Here is a 19,110-nt window from a genome sequence, read left to right as displayed (position 1 = left end):
TACCCTTTGTCATTTTTTAATGATGTTACATCTTTTGCTTGTTGATCTATAAAATGTATATTAAGGACCTCACCTCCTCTAAATATATGCTACAAATAGTTTATAGTTCACCATTTGTCTTTGTTATATCATTCTTCTATTACGAAAATAATGGGGAGAGATTTTTAAAAGAAACATTAATAATATAGAAAAAAATAAAGATTGGAAGTTTTTAATAAGAAACTTCTTTTTCTAAAATAATGGATTCATCAACCAAAACCTCAAAAAGGACTTCCATAAACTTTGTGGTCTGAAGACTGGTTAAATTCTAATAGAATCGTTCTTAGCATTACTCTTGAGGCATTCTTTCTAACATCACTGTCTGCTCCTGAATTTCCAGGTTTATTAGGTAGAAAAAGAATGCCTACCTAAAAAAAAGAAGTATTTATGTCATAAACCACAGAGCATTGCTGGTATATGTTAGGCTATATTGATAAGATAAAATAAAGCTTCCGATAAGGAAATACCTTAAGATAAAGGTGTTTCCCTGGGACTTTTAGTTGGAGCCATTAGAATCAGTTCTAAGGGTCTTTAAGACTGGAAGGAGACAGGAAAGAATCAGTGGGCAATGTGATAATAAATGAATGTTCAGAAAGATGCAACATTGTTGAATTTAAAGATGGGGAGAGTTACCGAATATAACTGGTTACAAAACTAAGGAAATGTTCCCCCTCCCCAGTTTCCAGAAAGGAGTGAAGTCCTGCTTTACAGTTTGATCTTAGCATAATTGGATCCTTTTTGAACCTTGACCCCATAAACTGTAAGGAAATAAATCTGCCTTAAAAGAGAAAAGAAGTGTCAGTATGTAGCTCTAGCTGGCAGGGAAATTCACAATGTAGACTAAGCTGGCATTAAACTTACAACGACCTGGCTGCTTCTGTCTCTCCAGTGATGGGATAAAGGGGGAGCCACCACACCCAGAAAATCTGCTTATTTTTAAGGAACTAACTTAGAAATCTGTTACAGCAGTGATAAAAGCTTATGTACCAGAACTCTTTGAAAAAGTAAAGGACATAAAGACAAAGTCAAAACCCTATTTACCTCGTGTGCATTGCTTTTTTTCTCCCTCCCTCAATGGTGCACCCAGTGTGTAAAATAACTAGAGTGAATGAATCGGAAAGTGTCTTTGATGATGATCACTTACAGGGGTGGATGTGGTACATTTGAGCGCATTTCCTGCGCAGATCACATTGAGGATTAGAACTCCACAAGGCATGCGCTGGGTAATGTGACATAAATGAGTTCACTGCCTTCCCAGGAATGGGTGCTAACTGTTTCCACCTGATGGGCTCAAAGCTGCAAGCTCCTTGTGCCTTCAGTGAAAATCCAGTGAAGTGTTGCTGTAACCAAGCAACCTGAATGCTGGGGCAAGCACCAGGCATAGGCAGAAAGCAATCTGTCCCTTCAGGAGGGCTGGGTGTGCAGTGAGCAGAGGAGATGCTGATAAACACCAGAACAAACAAGGATCTAGGAACATGTGCCTTGACTAAGTAGAGTTTGATCTTATTAGAAAGTTCTGGCAAAACAGATACTTCCTAAATGCCGCTTGGAGATGGGGCAGGGAGGTAGTGATGAAGTGGTATCTTTAAAAAGACTACTGCAGGGTGCTTTGGCAAGAGCCTTCAGCAGTTCAACAGTTTACTTTCTGTTCTTTATTTGAAATCACAGAAGCAAAGGTAAGGGAAAAAAATCTTTTGAGGAATAGTATATGAATGAGGAAATTCCATAAGGGCCCAGAAGAAAGAATAAAGAGTAAACTAGAAAGAAACTCAAAATTCCCCAACTATGTTTTGTTACTTATATAAACAGGCTTGACTTCTCTTGGCCATGTGTCCCTGTCCTGTGTCTTCATTTGTCATTCACTCTAGATTGAACAATCACATGACTGTCCCAGCCTTTCCTATGTAATTTTCCTTGACAAGGTATTTATAAACAATTTTTCCTCCTCATCATCTTTGTCATCTTCCTCTTCTTCCTCTTGTTACTTTCCCTTCCCCCTCCTTCTTCCTCTCAGCAGGTCTCCCTATAAAGTAGTCCTGACTGAATTCACTCTTTATTCTAAAGTGCCAGGATCATGTGAACAGAGCACTACAGCCAGATCTAGGATCTTTGTAGTGGGCTGACCATGACGACCAACACCCAGTGTGCATCTGATCACATGAGTTCCCACGATACTTTGGAGTCCTTAAGTAGGCATCATTTTTCCAGTGACTACTCTGCATTCTGCTTTCCTGCTGTCTGTGTACCTGGCACATGTATGCTATCTATATGCTCTTTGCTATAGATATCAGTATACAGTCTGTGTCTAGCCATCCTCAACTTAACACATCCGGAACAACTTTCAAAACCAGTCCACGTACTCCTCAGTCCAAATCCCAGATCTGTCCAAATCTGTAAGGTTGTACTATTTCATTTTTTATAAGTACTTGTAAGTGTGTGGCAAGCTAGCTGAGTCAGGCATAAACAATAAAAGGTGCTGTTTCCATTGATCAGTCAAGACTGGCACATTAATGACAACTGAATGCTCATGCTGATCCATGAGGAACAAAGTAAAAAAAAAAAAAATTAGTTTGCTTTTATTCACCTTAAAAAAAATTAGCTCTTCCAGCTACTCTACAAGAAGTATTAGATAGATTCAGTGGTTCTTAGTATTCTATTAAATGTTAGAAGTTAGTTTAGCCTCTGTGAGGACTGTCCCTCATCCTTCAGTGTTGGCCTAGAGGTTCTGCCTATTAAGAGTCTTATGGCTGCAGAGGAATCCCACCATCTCTCAACTTCAGGGAAGTCATGGAGAGTGCTACTTATTCTACTAACATTTTCTTTGTTTATAAGTGTGAATAGCTCCCAGAAGCTGCTGATACTGAAATACAGAGGCGATGGCGCACAGCCTGTGCACTGTGAGCTCTTGCAGTATGGTCCACAAAAGGGTTAGAGAGCGGGTGGCTCTTGAAATACTCACCCTTATATACAGATAGCCCTAAAACAGGGGTGGGGGATTCAATAGCACACTTCAAGTTACTCCTCGGGTTGAAGAGAATGGCTCAACAGCTCCCTAGAGAAACTTTTCCATTCATTACGCCTTTTTTTCTGTGCAACTATGGTCCTCTTTGAAGTTAGGCTCCATCCATGCACACACCCCTGAGCCAATCTAAGGATTATGGACATGGCCCATGACATGGTAGCAGGGTGATCTCAAACACAGGCATGGCTGTGCTCAGCCCTGGTTTGGGCACACACTGTATCACATTAGCATTAGAGAGTTATCACAGGGTTCGCCATAGATATACCCAAATATGGGCATTTACTTTCTTCAAGCAAGTAGATCTGGAACTTAAGTGTGTCTAAACATCTCATGCAAGGATGGTCAAAACCCTGATTTCTGGATTTTCCTCCAAAGATTCTTACTTGATATGTCTTGAATAGGTCTTGAAAGTTTGCTTTTTTAATAAGTTTTGAGGTAATGATGAAACCATAGTTTTGAGATCATTTCTATATGTGTGTTTGTGGGTATGTGTGAGTGTGTGTGTGTGTGTGTGTGTGTGTGTGTGTGTTCTACTTTCTCAAACATTGTATTAATAATGTGGACCTAAGGGATAGGATGAAGATAAATCTCAAGTTATTTAAAACCCGAGAATATACTTTATTATTCTAAGTGTGTGCTGTTTGTTGCTGGGAAACAAACTGATTCTCAGAAGGCAGAGTTAATATTATGACAGTGTGAGTCCCTCTTCACATATTTTTTTTTAATGATTTTCAGAGTTAATATTAACTCTTTCACCCATGTAGCTGTTGAAACAGACACCCAGCATGTAGCTAAAGCAGGTTAACCTCTTCTTTACAAAGGAGCTTCTCAAGTACATTCGGCTAATAGTTAGCCCAAACTGGTTATTCAAGAGAAACTAGTTGGTTTTCACATAAATTTTAATTGAAATAAGAACTTTAGTCATAAATATATATCCTATGCAGGACTCAAGAGGATAATGTGACAGACAGTGATGGGCTGAAAACTCTCATCCCCAATGAAATGAACATCAAAGAGGCCCTTTGAGAAGAGATGGAGTTTTAGGCTTCATGTGATCTACACCTAGAAAAAGAAGGGGAATTTTCTGGAACTGGCATTTCTGAACACACAGAACAATACCATCTGATGGATTGCTCTCTGTTTTGAAATGGTATTTGTATGTCTTTGGCTAGAGACCGTTTATTACGTTTTTGTCCTCTAACAAAGACATATGAAGCTTGGAGAACTGCATAAAAAGACAAGAGCTCTGTGCCCACGCTCCATCAGTCCCCTAACTATGTTCAAATTTTGAGTGTCATGACTCCTCATCTGCAGAGGCTATCATCTGCCTTTATATAATGTCATTCTGGTTCCTGGTATTGTTAAGAAAAGGAGCCCTGCTAGAAACGGTTTGTAAATAGGACTCAAGCAAGCACACTGTATGGGATAATGTGGAAGGTGGATTTAATTAATATACAACTACATCAGGTGCTTGCCAGACCCAAAGCACTTCTTTTAAATTTTAATTCAAATACCAAAATATCAAAGCACATATCTTATAATACCATGGTAAGCCCCTGTCATACGAGACAAGTTATCCTTCAGAGCACAGTGCATCATTATTCTGCCTGAAGTTGTTTAGCTCTTCTAGTTTTCATCGTAAACTTTAAATGCTGGCATATTGGTCAGAATTTTTTTTTTCTTTTTAGAAACCTTTTTTTAGGGTTTCTCTAAAGACACGGTTGAACACACCTGTGTATGCACATATGGAAAATAGTTATTATAATGAATGGCCCGTACATTTATGGAGGCTGACAAATCTGCAGGTCTTCAGACAGGAAAGTAATGCTAAAGAACTGGTACCTTGAGAACCAGAAGGCCAACGGTATGGACCTAGCCCAGCAGTTCTCACCTGTAGGGTTGAACCCCTTTGCGGGGGGGGGGTGGGGGGGGTGGGGGAGGGGTGGGGGAGGAGTGGGGGAGGGGTGGGGGTGGGGGAGGGTCAGATATCAAACGCTCTGCATATCAGATATTTACATTGCAATTCGTAACATTAGCAAAATGACAGTTCTAACGTAACAATGAAATAATTTTATGGCTGGGGTCACCACAGCAGGAGGAACTATACTAAAGGGTCGCAGCACTGGGAAGGTTGAGGACCACTGCTCTAGCCTACCACTAGCAGGCTTAAGACAAAGGAAGAAGCACTATTTCAGTTTGAATTCAAAGGCAGAGAAGAATTCCAGCATGAGAGCCATGGCCAGCCCTGGGGACGGGGGACTGGGAATCATGCCCCTGGCACAGCTGAAGATCAGCCTCTTTGCCCCATAGGGACTCTCCTGTAACATCCTAAAGCTCACCCATGTTAGGGAGGACATCTACTTTCTCAGTCTTCCCATTTAAGTGGTGATCTGCATAAATGCCCTGAAACACACACACACACACACACACACACGCACACACACACACACACGCACAGAGATGCTGGTATGCTTTGTGGCCCAGTCACAGGGCTTGTAAAGTGAACTCTGACACCTGGCATGGGAGGGCCCTTAACCAGAAAAGACCACTTAAGCGTCATGCTATCAGGCCCACCTTCCAGCCATTCAGAACTAATTTAACTTCATTGAGGGTTCTTTGACTGTTCTTGTACACATATTTCCAAGTGTTTCCCCTCTCTGTGTGAAGAAGAAAGGAAAGGAAGAAAAAAAAGGAAGAAAGAAAGAAAGAAAGAAAGAAAGAAAGAAAGAAAGGAAGGAAGGAAGGAAGGAAGGAAGGAAGGAAGGAAGGAAGGAAGGAAGAAAAAAAGGAGAGGAGAGAAAGAAAAGAGAAGAGAAGAAAGAGGAGCTTGTCTTGAAGCAAGGATTCAAGTGTTTAGAAACTTTACTTAAAAGGCAATTCCAGACCTCTGAAAGGCTCTGGACTATCAACGCAGATGCTGAGACTTAAGGGCAACCTTTAGGCAGAGTGCAGGGAATCTTATGAAAGAAATGGAAAACAGTAAGATCTAGAGAGGACAGGAACTCCACAAGGAGAGCAACAGAACCAAAAAAATCTAAGCATAGAGGTATTTCCTGAGACTGATACTCTAACCAAGGACCATGCATGGAGATAACCTAAGACCCCTGCACAGATGTAGCCCATGGCAGTTCAGTGTCCAAGTGGGTTCCATTGTAATAGGAACAGAGACTGTCTCTGACATGAACTGATTGGCCTGCTCTTTAATTACCTCCCCCTGAGGGGGAAGCAGCATTACCAGGCCACAGAAAAAACAATGCAGCTACTCCTGCTGAGACCTAATTGACTAGGATCAGAAGGAAGGAAAAGAGTTCCCTTATCAGTGGACTTGGGGAGGAGCATGCATGCAGAGGGTGGAGGAAGGGAGGGATTGGGAGGGAGGAGGGAGGGAACCACCTGGGGGGGAATACAAAGTGAATAAAGTGTAATTAATAAAGAATTTTAAAAAAGAATATAAATTATACCCAACAAAGTTGGGGAAAAAAAAAAGACAATCCCAGGAAAAGCCAGCAGAAGAGAAAGTGGAAAGGAAAGAAAGTCAATTGGTTAAATTATGAGTCACTTAACACTCTGCCTCTGGGTCTCAAGTTCAAGGAGGAAAGGGAACTTAATGGAAATCATGTGGAACAAACGTGGAGTATTTGTAGATGAGACTGAGAAGCAAGGAGCTGTCACTCACGTGTGGTAGGCTGGCTCCTAGGATGCATTATGGAATTTCTTGAGCCAGCTATAGACATCAGAGAAAACTCTCAGGCAAACGACCCACACGGCAGATTGTTGAGCTCATGTGCAATTAAAGTGTCAGTGAACAAGGGTGTGCAGCCAAGAGACTACCTCTCTTAAAAATTAGTTTTAATTTAAGTATTCACTTTCCATCCCAACTGTAGCTCCTCCCTCTTCTCTTCTCCCTGGCCTGATATGTGGGTGCATGCCTTTAGTCCCAGTACTCCGGAGGCAAAGGCAGGCGGAGCTCTGTGAGTTCTAGGCCAGCCTGGTTTACATAATGAGACTACCTTTTCTGGTAATCAACTTCTGCCTTTCTTTATCTCCTATGGGCCTCGGCTTATCTTTTAGATGACCCTTCACCTCCTCTGGAAAGCTTTTATGGACTTCCTCTGACTTTGCTGTCTCTTGTCTGTCTGTGATAGAACCTCTCCTCACCCAGCAGCCTCACAAAGCCTGACTCGCTTTGTGATTTCTCTGAAGAAAGGGGTCCCTGAGCTCGATCATCGAGGAGTATTAAGCTTGTTCTAGGTGCTAGTGCTTACTAAGTGGCTACTGCAGCAGCAGAAGTAGAACGCTAGTGTCAGATTACCCAAAAATCAGTAGCTTTAAAAGCTTATTCTGTGCGAGCTATGTGTTTGGCGTGTATGCAAGCATGCACAGCCTCACACCCTAGTTGTACTGTTTCATGTCACTTTCCTAAGATTCTGTGCTTGCTTGCCATTTACTGGAAAGGTCTTTATTACCTAAAATTAATGGCACTGTGTACCAAGAAAAACAAAAGAACACAAGATATGGCTTTCATCCTCATAGTGTTCATGAGGTGAGCATTTGGAAGGCACACACCTTCACAAGTGCTGGATTCTGGCTTTTTTTTAGAAACAGAAAATTTAGCGCTTGGTGATGTTTCAATGGCTGTTCTAGTGTGTTGCATGGCATCATCTAATGCAGTCCTTAGGACAAGTCTATGTAATAGACACTGTTATCATTGCTCATTGCGACTGAGGAACCCGACGCTCCGGAAGAATAGGCAACTTCTTCAAGACCACACACCTGGTAAACAGGTGGGCTGCAGGCCAGTAGGCAGACCTGAGTTCAAATGTCTGTAGAGCATGTATTCCTGAGACAGTAAAAACTGAGGTCCATAAAAATGAGTAGTTAATTGAAACTTGCCTGGTTTCAAATGGATGGTCTGGAAAGCCTCCACACACATCCTTTCTGATCAGCCCCCTCTTGTCTTTCTCAGTGAAACCTCTGTATACCTGTATCAGAAAATGCAAACTTAGCCTTGAAGGGTATAGATAAAAGAGACAGAGATGGTTTTGCTACCAGGAATGAGGCACATAGAGGAAGCTGAAAGAAAATACTGTGGTTTATCCTCCAAAGGTCTGTGCTCTAGAAACGTGGTCTCCAGGGTAATGGTACCAAGATACTGGGCAATTTAAAGATACTCAGATCATGGGGACACTACCCTAGGAAGACATCAGAGTGGTCCTCACAGGACTTGGCTAGTGCCCAGATTCTTGCTATAGGAGAGAAGAGAGCCGAGCCATTCCCCGCTCTCAGACTTACGCTTAACAAGTGTGTGTGCTTATTTTGTAATGCCATCTGCCATATCATAACATGGCTGACGGGTCTCAACGGAGGCCTGAACAGATGGGATTTCACTATCTTTTACCTTTGTCCTCCAAAACTGTGAGCTAAATAAACCTCTTGTATCTGTAAAGTACCCTCTTCAAGTATTTTGTTATAGCAAAATAAAACAGACGAATAGCAGTAATACCTTGAGGAAACAGAAAGTAGTTGAGTGTGCCATCTGTCTAGGTGATAACACGAATGTCACAGAGTAAGGAAGCCAGTTGGAATCAAATATTGTTGACTTTAAGTATTAGAGGGAAGGCTTCAGCTTTGCTCTTTGCACAGGCGGCTGTTATGGTGAGACTATACATCAGAGTAGAACTGTATTAAAACTCAGTTGGCAGCCACATGTGAAAGGAAATTGTGCCAGAGAAAGAAAACAGAAAGGAGCAATTGGGAAATCTCCAAGATGCATAACATAGAGGGTTAGAATCAGAGTAAATTGACCAGAGGGAACAAACATGTCGGCAGAGACTCATATTTACTGTCTAAGCTGCTGGAAAAAAAGCATAAATAGTGAGGTTTATAAAAACATACTTTCTCTTTATGAGCCAGAATTCCAGTTCTAGTGCCTTCTAGACTCAGTCCCTTACAAAGAGTATCTTCCCACCATGTTCCTAGTGGAACAGCAGGGACTAGGGCTCTTTTCCCTTGACTCCTGTCTTAAGGCAATGGATCTCAGTCATCAGGGGTCCATCTTGATGATATAATCATCTTTCAAAGATCATGCTTTGGGGATAAGACTCAACATATAAAGGAGTGATGCACCTTCAGACTGAGGCGCTAGATATAAGGAGCATTCAAGAGGAGACATAGCATGTTGTGAGTTCAAAGGAGTAAGGCGAGCCGGGCATGGTGGTATGCAAGTGAGTGGGAGCACGGGGAGAATAGATTACATGGCATTATTACAGCGGGAAGACCATTACATAGGAAGACCATTTCTCAGCACACACACACACACACACACACATGGTGGGGGGGTAGAGGAGGAAGAAGAAAAGGGAGAGGGAATAAACCAGCAGGCAAGCATGCCATCATAGTGTGAAGTATTCACACATTCTTGTCCACTTAGATGGCTTTATTCTGGAAATGAGGGAACTGAACAGAAAGAGGCTGCCAGCAGGGTCTGCAGGAGCAGGTGTCGGACGGTCTGTCCCACAGCAGCAGCTCTTCTAGCACAGTGCAGGAAATACATATCAGTGTTTCCACTGTCCTGACACTGGAGCTGAGCACACATGCTGTTTGTGAGTGTGGAATGCACAGTGTTTAAAGTTCGTGGGTAACAAATAATGGAAACTACCAATGGGACCACACAGTCTTTGCATTAGTAAGGCAAATGACGGTGCAGATATGTTGTCATAAAGGAGAAGGTGGCCCTCGGCATTAAGTTCTGCTTAAGGGTGTACTTTCTTCAAGCTCAGCATAATGACCCGGGAGAAATGGACGCTTTAGTACTCTGCTTCCTGTTGTCTTTCTGCTTTTGTTATTTGATGTATCAAATTGGAAGATTCTTGTGTTTCTTATTTTGATATGAGTCTTTATCCTTCCTTTGCAAACAGATGATAACAATGAAGGAGCAGCAGATGCTGACATGAAAGAAGATGCAGGTATGAACATTGTGATTTTATTTCTTGGGGTAAAGTAGGAGACCAATTTATTCAAATCCTATAATTTTTAAAGAAAGACAGAATAAGATTAATAAAATAGAAATATGTGTTCAACATTATTAAATAGTGGCAGCCATAGTAACTCTTTAGGGAAATGTAGTTACCTTGTTTAAGCATTAAATTGAACTTTGAACTTCTTGACAGAGTAAATAACAAAAAGAAAAGAAAGAAAAAACATCATGTATCATAACTGGCAGAGGAACCAACACCACATCCTGATTGAAGACAACAGATCACTTTGCTGATTAGCTGGATCTGAGGAACTCCAGAGCAGAGGAAATTTATCCTTAGAGGCTAGGGTCTTCCAAGCAATCCTTTAATCACCTGCCTGGATGATACATGGCCCCAGCTGAGTTAGGTTAAGCCTTGTTGGGAGCAATTCCCAAACTCGTGCACTCTAAATGATCTAGACGGTCTGCAAACCCTTCAGCATGGTTGCCAGCTTATTTCATCCTGAAGGAGCCACCGAGCCAGGGAGATGCTTCACCTTCTTAAGATAAAGGTTTAGACATCCCACAGCATCGTTTCCTCTCTTCTAGACGGTGGTGGCTCTTCACAGCTCATGTTCCTGGGGCTATCTTTGATGAATGTCACATAGCACATACTGTTCTCATTATTAAGATATATGCACGTTATTCAAGAAAGATGAGAATCACAGGAAAACCTCATGGTTAAAATTGTGAATTCGGGCCTACGGGAGCCACTCACTATGTCCTTAAATAGTGATTCATGGATCAATAGACTTGAATGCAGTTCTAGCTACACCATTTGTTAACTCTGAGTATCTTTCTACAATATTCATGGTTCACCTCTGGGACAATAATCCTCACATATCCTTACAGTTAGAAGATTCAATGAGATAATGTACCATAAATGTTGTTCACAGTGCTTGGCTCTCTGTAAAGCTTCACTTTGTTGCTACTTTTTGTTGTCTTTTTCTCATTCATGGAGCCACTGATATGATTAAGCGGCCTGCCTTCTCCATTTTAACAATCAATGCTTTTGCCATAAAGTGTGTTCCCCTTTCAAATTTTAAAACCAACATCTCAAATATGTTAGTCTTGTGTCTCTTATAATTTTAGGTCAGAGTAGTCTATAAGTTACTGACAATCTTAGTCTGTGTGGTTCCATTTAAGAGCTTCAAATTCTGATGTCAAGGGTTTGATTGAGAGCTGAATAAAATGGACATTCTCTGCATTCATTTAATTCTGTTCCTCTTGTGTCAATCCATTCACCACACAGAGAAACAGCATTTATTGTTCCCTGCTTAAAAAGTCATTGGAGCAATAGCCATGGTCTTTTTCTACTCTTCTACAGTCTGGACATGTCTGACTTACAAGGTTTCCCTGTCTCCACAGAGACGGTGGATTCAGCTAATAGGAGAAGTGGGTGAAGGATGTGCAAGTCTGAATTAGGAATGGAGGGGGCGGAGTAGGGAGTGCAGCGACAGCTGTTGGTGCTCTGTCTGTGTTCCCTCAGCACTCGCTGTGGACTTTGAATGAAAATGTCCTGATGATAGCTCCTATGGCCACCAGCTGGGTGGTTTTCGCTATTCTTGGAGGAAAACCCAATGCACTAGTTGGTTTCTATGGAGTGACTCGCCAACCAAGGATGGATAAAATGACCTTCCAACCTTATGGAGAAGGATTAGTTTACCAGATTCCTATAGATGGGTATATATCAGTGAGAGGACTTGTACAAAGACTCTGGTTCAGTACCCAGCAAAATACACACACACACACACACACACACACAGAAAGAGAGAGAGAGAGAGAACGAGAGAGAGAGACAGACAGACAGACACACCGAGACATATCTGAGACAAGTTCGAGGTTGCATTGTGGTGGAGTCTGGTAGAAATACATGCCCTTCGTATGTAAGTTTATATTTTCTAATACTTGAGTTAAAAAAATAAACAAATAAAATTATCTTTAGTAAAATTTTATATAACAGTCATCCAAAAATGTTATCATTTCAACATGTAATCAATAGAGAAATTCTATTAGATATCATTTCTAGGTTTTAATAGTAATTCTCTGTGATGCACATGAATTTTGTATGCACATCTCAGTTCAGATTAAGCAAGCACATTTAAGGCAATGTTTGCCTGGCTGGAATCTTAAACAGATGATTCTATTCCCTCACAAGCAGTCTCCACTAGAGTTGTGCTTCTGATGCCCATGGTGAGACTGGTTCATGAATATATTCAGAATCGTCTGTCTTCCTTCTCCTGCCTTGTTTCAGTCTCCTTTCCTAATACTTCCTGAGATAAATCCCCAAAGTAGCTACTTCTACTCGAAACCTTGTCCCAGTCTCTACACCTGGGGGAATGTAATGGAAGAGAAGAACTCTGTTTATCTTTGTGAGACATAAGCCCAAGATGAAATTTCTATAAAAACTTCAATTCTTATGTCCATGTAAAATGTCTTATTTTTAAAAATCTGTCCTAGATTCACATGCCTAAGTTCAGCATTATTCTTAGCCATTCTTGTGCATTGCCTGGCGTGAAGCATCCATGGCAGATCCTTCAGCCACAGGGGTTCTGCCTTTTCAGCCAGTCCTGTGTTCCCAAGCACCATTTGCCTCAGTGCCACAGGTACACATTTCTAGGCAGAGGGACTTGACTTCTCAAGTACAGTTAGCTAGCTTTACAAACCGTTGATTCATGCTAAAGAAATCATTGAAAGGGAGGAGGACTCCACATGGTGGATTCATCATTGGAGGTCTGAAGTATCATCGTTATTTATGATTTCAGTCCCGTCAGATTTCCAGCGAGTTCTGCTGTCAACATCTGGATGGCTCTCACTCAGTGATCCATGAGGCCAGAATGGGTATGGGGAGCTAGTTTCCATCTCCTAATGTCTGAGTGCCGAAACCATGGGGGACTTGTGTGCCGGATGGTCCATAGCATTCCAGCTGGCCCTGCCAGACATGTCTCCATTCTAATCTCACGATGGAGTCTGTTGGTCTGCAAGATGAGTCCAGGCTGTCTCCTAGGACCATTCACTTCTGCCTTCCCTCCATTATGCATCACCTCTTTTCACTGAAGTAGGGAAGCTAGAGACGTGGTTAGGAACACAGTTGACCTGGTAAAGGGCTACTCGAGGGACTCAACCTGATAACGGATGACGGATGCATTTGAGTGACAGTGAATAACAAGTACAATATCGAAAAGCAATGAATGCTTGTCAGCTGGCTCTGTGGGTGGTTTGATATCACCGACAGAGGTGATATCCACAGGGGTGAGATATCAGCCATGTACTTTTCAAAGCTACCAGTGAGAATTGAGGAGAGGCAGCACAATTGATGGGTGTGAGTAGGCTCAGGTCAAGCTTAGCCTACCACTTAGCACACCACATTTCAACTAGGCATTCACCTGTGCAGGTTACTGGACATGCATGACTTGATTTTGTACTCAACTGACAGAGAAACCTTTCCTTGTGGAGGCTTCCATTAATTCTTACTTAAATAGTAGAGCCAGAATTTAAATCCAAGTTTGTCTTGCCCCAGAATGCATGCAATTAACTTTCTGTTCTGGCCTCCAGACCCTTAGAGCAAAGGGAAGCTGATAGGTCTTCAAGGTGACATTCTCCCCTTGAGAGGTGAAAGACACAGCTGACTTAAATTTGTAGTTTAGTTTAGTTCTTTTTAGTCCTTTAATCATGCTTAATTCAGGCATGGCAAATGGTTTCCCACGTCATTCCATCTCCATGGCCACACACTCTTGATTTGGATGAATCTGAGCCAGCAGGGCTCTGGCCACGTCCACCATCACAATGTTGCCCCCGCTTGAGGAGGGAAGGAGGAGCCCATGCTCATGGCCAAGTTCCAGAGTCCCCTCTTTGCCAGAAACAGCAACCTAAAAGAGTACTCAAGAAAACCTATGACATTGTTTTCAAAGAAAAACAAAAAAAGCCTCTCTTCAGACCAAGAGGGAGTAATTCCCCTGCTAAGCCTAAGGTAGAAACATTTGCCCAGAGGTCATGTTTATCAGTGTCTTTTATCTAACCACCCAGTGGTCACTGGGAAGTGATCAAATACTCATAAATTTCACCAATGCCCATGTCCATTGAATACCCAGGGAGTAGTTTAAAATAGAAATTTGGGGGGTGGGTATTGCAGTATCTTTAAAAATAGGCAAACAGGTGTCTTTGAAAAACTTAACCTAGACTGTAAGAATTTCTAAAAGATGGGAAATCACAAACTTGGAATGCAATTAACAAAACACTCAGGAGTAAGAATCCCTGGTTTGAAGTTGTGCTTTCATCTCTGGACCTTCACCTGGCCCCAGGTCAGGACTCTTCACGGTACAGTTGAGGCCAGATCTCCCAGGTGAGATCACAGTGGCACCTTGCCCATTCTGTGACTCTCAGTGGGCCTGATATTTGTATGCCTCAAGCTGTTGGAAGGAGCTCATTTCTGGTCTTGCGGAAACCTTCTAAAGGGCCGGCATACGTCTCACACCTGTGACAGAGTTGGGGAGTCTCTAATTCAGTCATCACCAACGTTTTTCATCCTAGCCATTGTAATAACCTCAGCCGTGACAGACTGTGACCACATAAAACCTAGCCTGTGCCCCAAACCTCTGTAATCTATGATGCCAAAAGTTTTGATAGCACATCTATCCAGTGTGGGGTTTTTTTATTGTTGTTACATTTCTTAATAGATGAGAGAAAGAAGGGAAGAAACGAGTTAGACACAGTTCCATGGTGTAATTTTAGAATTCTGGAATGAGGCAACAGCTGCTAAGAGAATGAGAATTAGACATAGACCTATTATATCTTAGACTTAAAGAAAGGGCCAATGGAGCAAAAATAAAAGAGGCTCTAAAATGAAATTCTTGCTGCACTGCTCAGCATGAAGGATACAGAGATGATCTGAAGAGAGAAGTGCCATTCCCATGGAGCTTAGAGCTGGGTGTGTGCATATAAATGTACAGGAGAGACATCAACAAGGGAGAAGATAATAGCAGTCGCTAGTGATGTGTTAAGCTTTCCTTATAGGCTCTTTACTTTGTGTGGTCAGGGAAAACCTTTCCAGGATAGTGTGGGGAGGAGCTGAAGTTGGTCTGAAAAGCAGAGTAAAAATGAAAACCCCAAATTAGGCAGAAATGTGTCAGACATATTAGAGTGGGGATAGCAGAAGCAGTTCTGAGTCAGGAATCAGCCTAACTATGGTTCAAAATAAAGTAAAGAAGGGCTGGAGAGATGGCTCAGCGGCTAAGAGCACTGGCTGCTCTTCCAGAGAACCCAATTCCCAGCATTCATATGGCAGCTCACAACTGTCTGTAACTCCAGATCCAGAGAATCCTACATCCTCTTCTGGCTTCTGAGGACACTTTACATGTGGTACAGAGACAGAGACATACATGCACATGAAACATCCAACCATACAAAAGAAAAAGAAAGGATAAAAGGCAAGTGAGAAGTGAAACTATAGATGTCAATGGGGGAAATGGAGCACTGTTCTCTGTAGTGAGCATGGATAAGGGTGTTACTCTAGCGATTTTAAACAGGTGAGCACCCAGGTCTGAGTTATGTTTTAAAAAGCTGACTGTGTGCAGAAGCAGAAGCAAGGTTCTTAAAGAGATTAGAAGGCTAGAGGCAAGAACTGAGGAGCAGCAAGAGCTGCTTCTGACTCAAGCGCCCAGACAATTCAAAATCGATGGCTCTGGCTATGTCAGAGCAGAGATGGCATGACTTGAGAGCAGGTGAGCATAAGTTTGATGGTGATTCCCAGGTTTTGTTTACACTGTTTGGTATAGAGTATACAATGCCACGCTTCCAGACATGCAGTACCACAGAGAAGTTTGTACACAGAATGTGTAGTTCTGACTGGTTTTAGGTTTGAGATTCCTAATGTGGACTGAGTAAAGAGAAACCGTCAGGACGTGGAGGGTAAGGCACACAAGCCCCAAGCCACTCATGTGGTAATGGTAAGATTGGCCTTGGGACCTAGGAACTGTGAGAAAGGTCAGCTAATGGTGACTCGACCATGAGCTGAGGCCCCAGTCATCCCACAAAGAGTACTAGCATTTCAGAAAGTAGATTTTTGGGGCTCCCCACTGACCGAAGCTAAGTAGGAAGATCAGAGTATCCAGGAGTTCATTGACATAGGCTAGAAGATACAGTCTTAGGGTGCAGAAGGAGTTGTTAACAGCTTGAGAATGGAATGGGAAAGCGAACAGAAGACACCCAGCCCCAAACCAAAACCATGCTGTGATGAAGACGAGGCTGGTTCTGTAATGCGAAGCTGGAGACATTCTAATCAGAGGGGTAGACTGAGAGATGTTTCTTCATACTTTCTTCCATCTTTACTAGTCCCTATAGGTAGATTTAGGAAAACACTGAGAAAATTGTTAAACACAGTGGTTTAATAGGGGACCTATGAGAGAGCTTCTTAGATTCTAGACTATAAAAGAAGCCTGTTAAATAGAAACAGAATCTTTTCCAGTGCCCCTGTCACCTCAGAACTGAGATGACATTGTATTTCTTTTGACCACCTTTGAGGACCATGATGAAAGGTACCATGGTACCTGCTAAGCCATGAGATTAAAAAGCAGAATCTCTTGGACTTCTTTTATGAAGACTTGTTCATTTTTTGAAAAAGCACTTGTGTATGATTTGACATTTGCATGAATCATTAATGATGCCTACAGAAAAACATTGGAGCTTGAGTTTAAGCTTATGTAGTAGGATGGAGAATCCAAGCTTCCTGCCAAACGTTAGTTCAGCCATAATGACAAATGAATCTGTAGTTAACGCTCAATAAATGTGGGGCGGGGGAGGTTACCACAAAGAAAACAGCTTTCAATTTTAACACACTCTGGAACTTACTGATAAATATTTAAATAAGAATATCTTTTTACTTCCAGAAGGGCTAGAGCCTAAAGGCCTTTCTCCACCCCACAAGAAGAGTAAAGCGAAGAAACCAGAAAGTTCAAAAGACTCCAGTGAAGGTAAGTCCTGTGCGTTGAAGACAACCCTTCATTTAATCTGTAAATTATGTGCATTTTACATTTAGATATTCTCATCACTTAAAAATTCCAAAGAATCATTCTATTATGCTTTCCTTATATATTCAGTGTCTTTCGTGATATGAGAAATGAGATTTGTTATGTTCAAGAAAAAGAAAGCATAGGTCTTAGAAAAAAATCATGTTCTCTACATGGCTCATTTTGCACTTCTATAAGATGAAACTGTGTGAGCTGTATTGAAAGCAAGATGCTCTCAAATCCTTTGTTTGTTTTTTCATGAACATATTTTCAGGGTTTCCAGAATCAAACCTCATCAGTGATGCTGCAAACATCTCTCTTTTATTTTCTACAGGCCAGTGTATCTATGCATTTTACAGTGATGGGGCAAGTCTTGTTTGGCTCTGGTTTCTGAAGGAATGATGCTGTTTTTAGCAGCCTTAGCACAAGATACAGCCATGCAAATTTTCTCCGAAAGGCGGATGGGGCGAGTTCTCAGTGCGCAGCTTCTAAATGGTGGGGAATGCACAGCTTCTGCTTGCTTGGAGTCCCAGCTCCTTGCTTAGTGAAAAGAGCTGGTCGCCTTGGTGCTGTCACTTAGGTCTTGATGAAAAATCTTCTTCTCCCCTCTGGAAGGAGAAGTGTATATTTATTGAAGGGAAGGCTGTGAAGGATACGAAGGGGAGGAGCAGGAGACAGAGCATGAGCAGGTGAAAGGAGAAGATGGAGGAAGGGGCATTAGCTAGGAAGAGTTTCCATGTGTGGTGCAGCCTGAGAAAAATCTGAGACTGCTCTGAGAAGGCACTGACCATGAGCCTGGCCATGATCAGGAATGTCTGCCCTCCAGCCTCCAGCGTTCCCCTTGTTCAGTCACTGCCACAAACATCAGTGTCAGCTAGATGCTGCGGTGGATCATCACCAGCCAGCCTCTAACCTAGCAGCAGGTTCTTGATAGGAAAAAGGGCTTAAGGACCATACCTCTGTGACTGTGCCGTGTTGGGGACCAGCTGATAGATAATGGCACTGCCCTCACCCTCTTCCAGGTTAGACCCAGCTGGAAAGCTGAGCTGTACAAGAGGTGGAATCAGGATACTGACTTCATCCCCAATGCAGCCAAAGCAGAGCATCTGTTCAGCCTGCCCCAGATCGGTCTCACTGGGTTCCACTTCTGAAATGGTGACCTTGATACATGCAGAACAGAATAGGCCAGATCGTTGTAGGCAATAGGGGTTGAGATCAAGGTAAGCTGGGGCTCTTCCTTCTCCCAGGATTACTAAATGGAAAGGGGACAGCAGAGAGTGTGGTCTGTCCTTCCCATGAAAGGACTGCAGGATGAGCATTTCCTACAAATGGTAATGAAGAGAATAAGGGGGGTTAGCAAGGGTCTGGCATTGTGTTAGTGATGACAGTCATTCTTATGACCATCTCCGTCAGAAACATGCTAAGCTAAGCACTGTACTCATTTACTGAGATGTGCTTAGGTAGATACTACAATCAGAAGAACACATAGAGCCTTAGAGCCTGTGACTCTGCGTTGCCTCAGATGGCAATCTTCTGGTGTCTGAGGAGGAAACTAGTAAGAGAATCCTTCTCGCCATAGCTGCATCATTTTCTAGGCCATCTCTGCGAAGCTGTTTGTCCTGGAGAGGCCGCCCTTACAAGCTGGTTGCCAAACAATGCAAACATTGGTTTCCATTGACGGTGGCTTTTCCAAAGCTGGAATCTATTGTCAGTATAAAATGAGACACGCTGTGACTGATTCTTCCGAGCTGCTCCCTGTGACTCCTGACAGCTCCTTTTACTCCCTCATTAAGTGGTTCAGGAAACATCATCCCCTAATCCTAACATGACTCAGAGGAACAGCTTCGCCCCTCCAAACACATCATCTGAGTGTTGGCTCTGAGTCATAATGTCTGAGGGGACAATGTGATAACTGTGTTAGTTACCGGGGACCTCCTTAAGGTGGTATCATGGACAAATACTAGTCACTCTACAAACATGGGATTACACTTCATCCCTACAACAGCCTCAAAGGCAAATAAAAATTAGTA

General features: G+C 42.4%; 1 protein-coding gene across 6 annotated transcripts in view; it reads left to right on the top strand.

Annotated features, from left to right (window-relative positions):
- Macrod2 (mono-ADP ribosylhydrolase 2) overlaps positions 1–19,110 on the top strand; it is a 1,947,949-nt gene that overhangs the window by 1,760,528 nt on the left and 168,311 nt on the right. For all 6 annotated transcript variants that reach the window (XM_060383167.1, XM_060383164.1, XM_060383165.1 and 3 more), the window contains 2 exons: positions 9,979–10,026; positions 16,961–17,044. In XM_060383167.1, coding sequence (XP_060239150.1) covers positions 9,979–10,026; positions 16,961–17,044 — 132 coding nt within the window. The remainder of the gene's footprint in view (positions 1–9,978; positions 10,027–16,960; positions 17,045–19,110) is intronic.

The sequence above is a fragment of the Meriones unguiculatus genome, chromosome 4, assembly GCF_030254825.1.
Source record: "Meriones unguiculatus strain TT.TT164.6M chromosome 4, Bangor_MerUng_6.1, whole genome shotgun sequence".
Taxonomy (NCBI): Eukaryota; Metazoa; Chordata; class Mammalia; order Rodentia; family Muridae; genus Meriones; species Meriones unguiculatus.
Note: the sequence above shows the minus strand (reverse complement) of the source record. Positions and strands in the feature narration are given on the sequence as shown.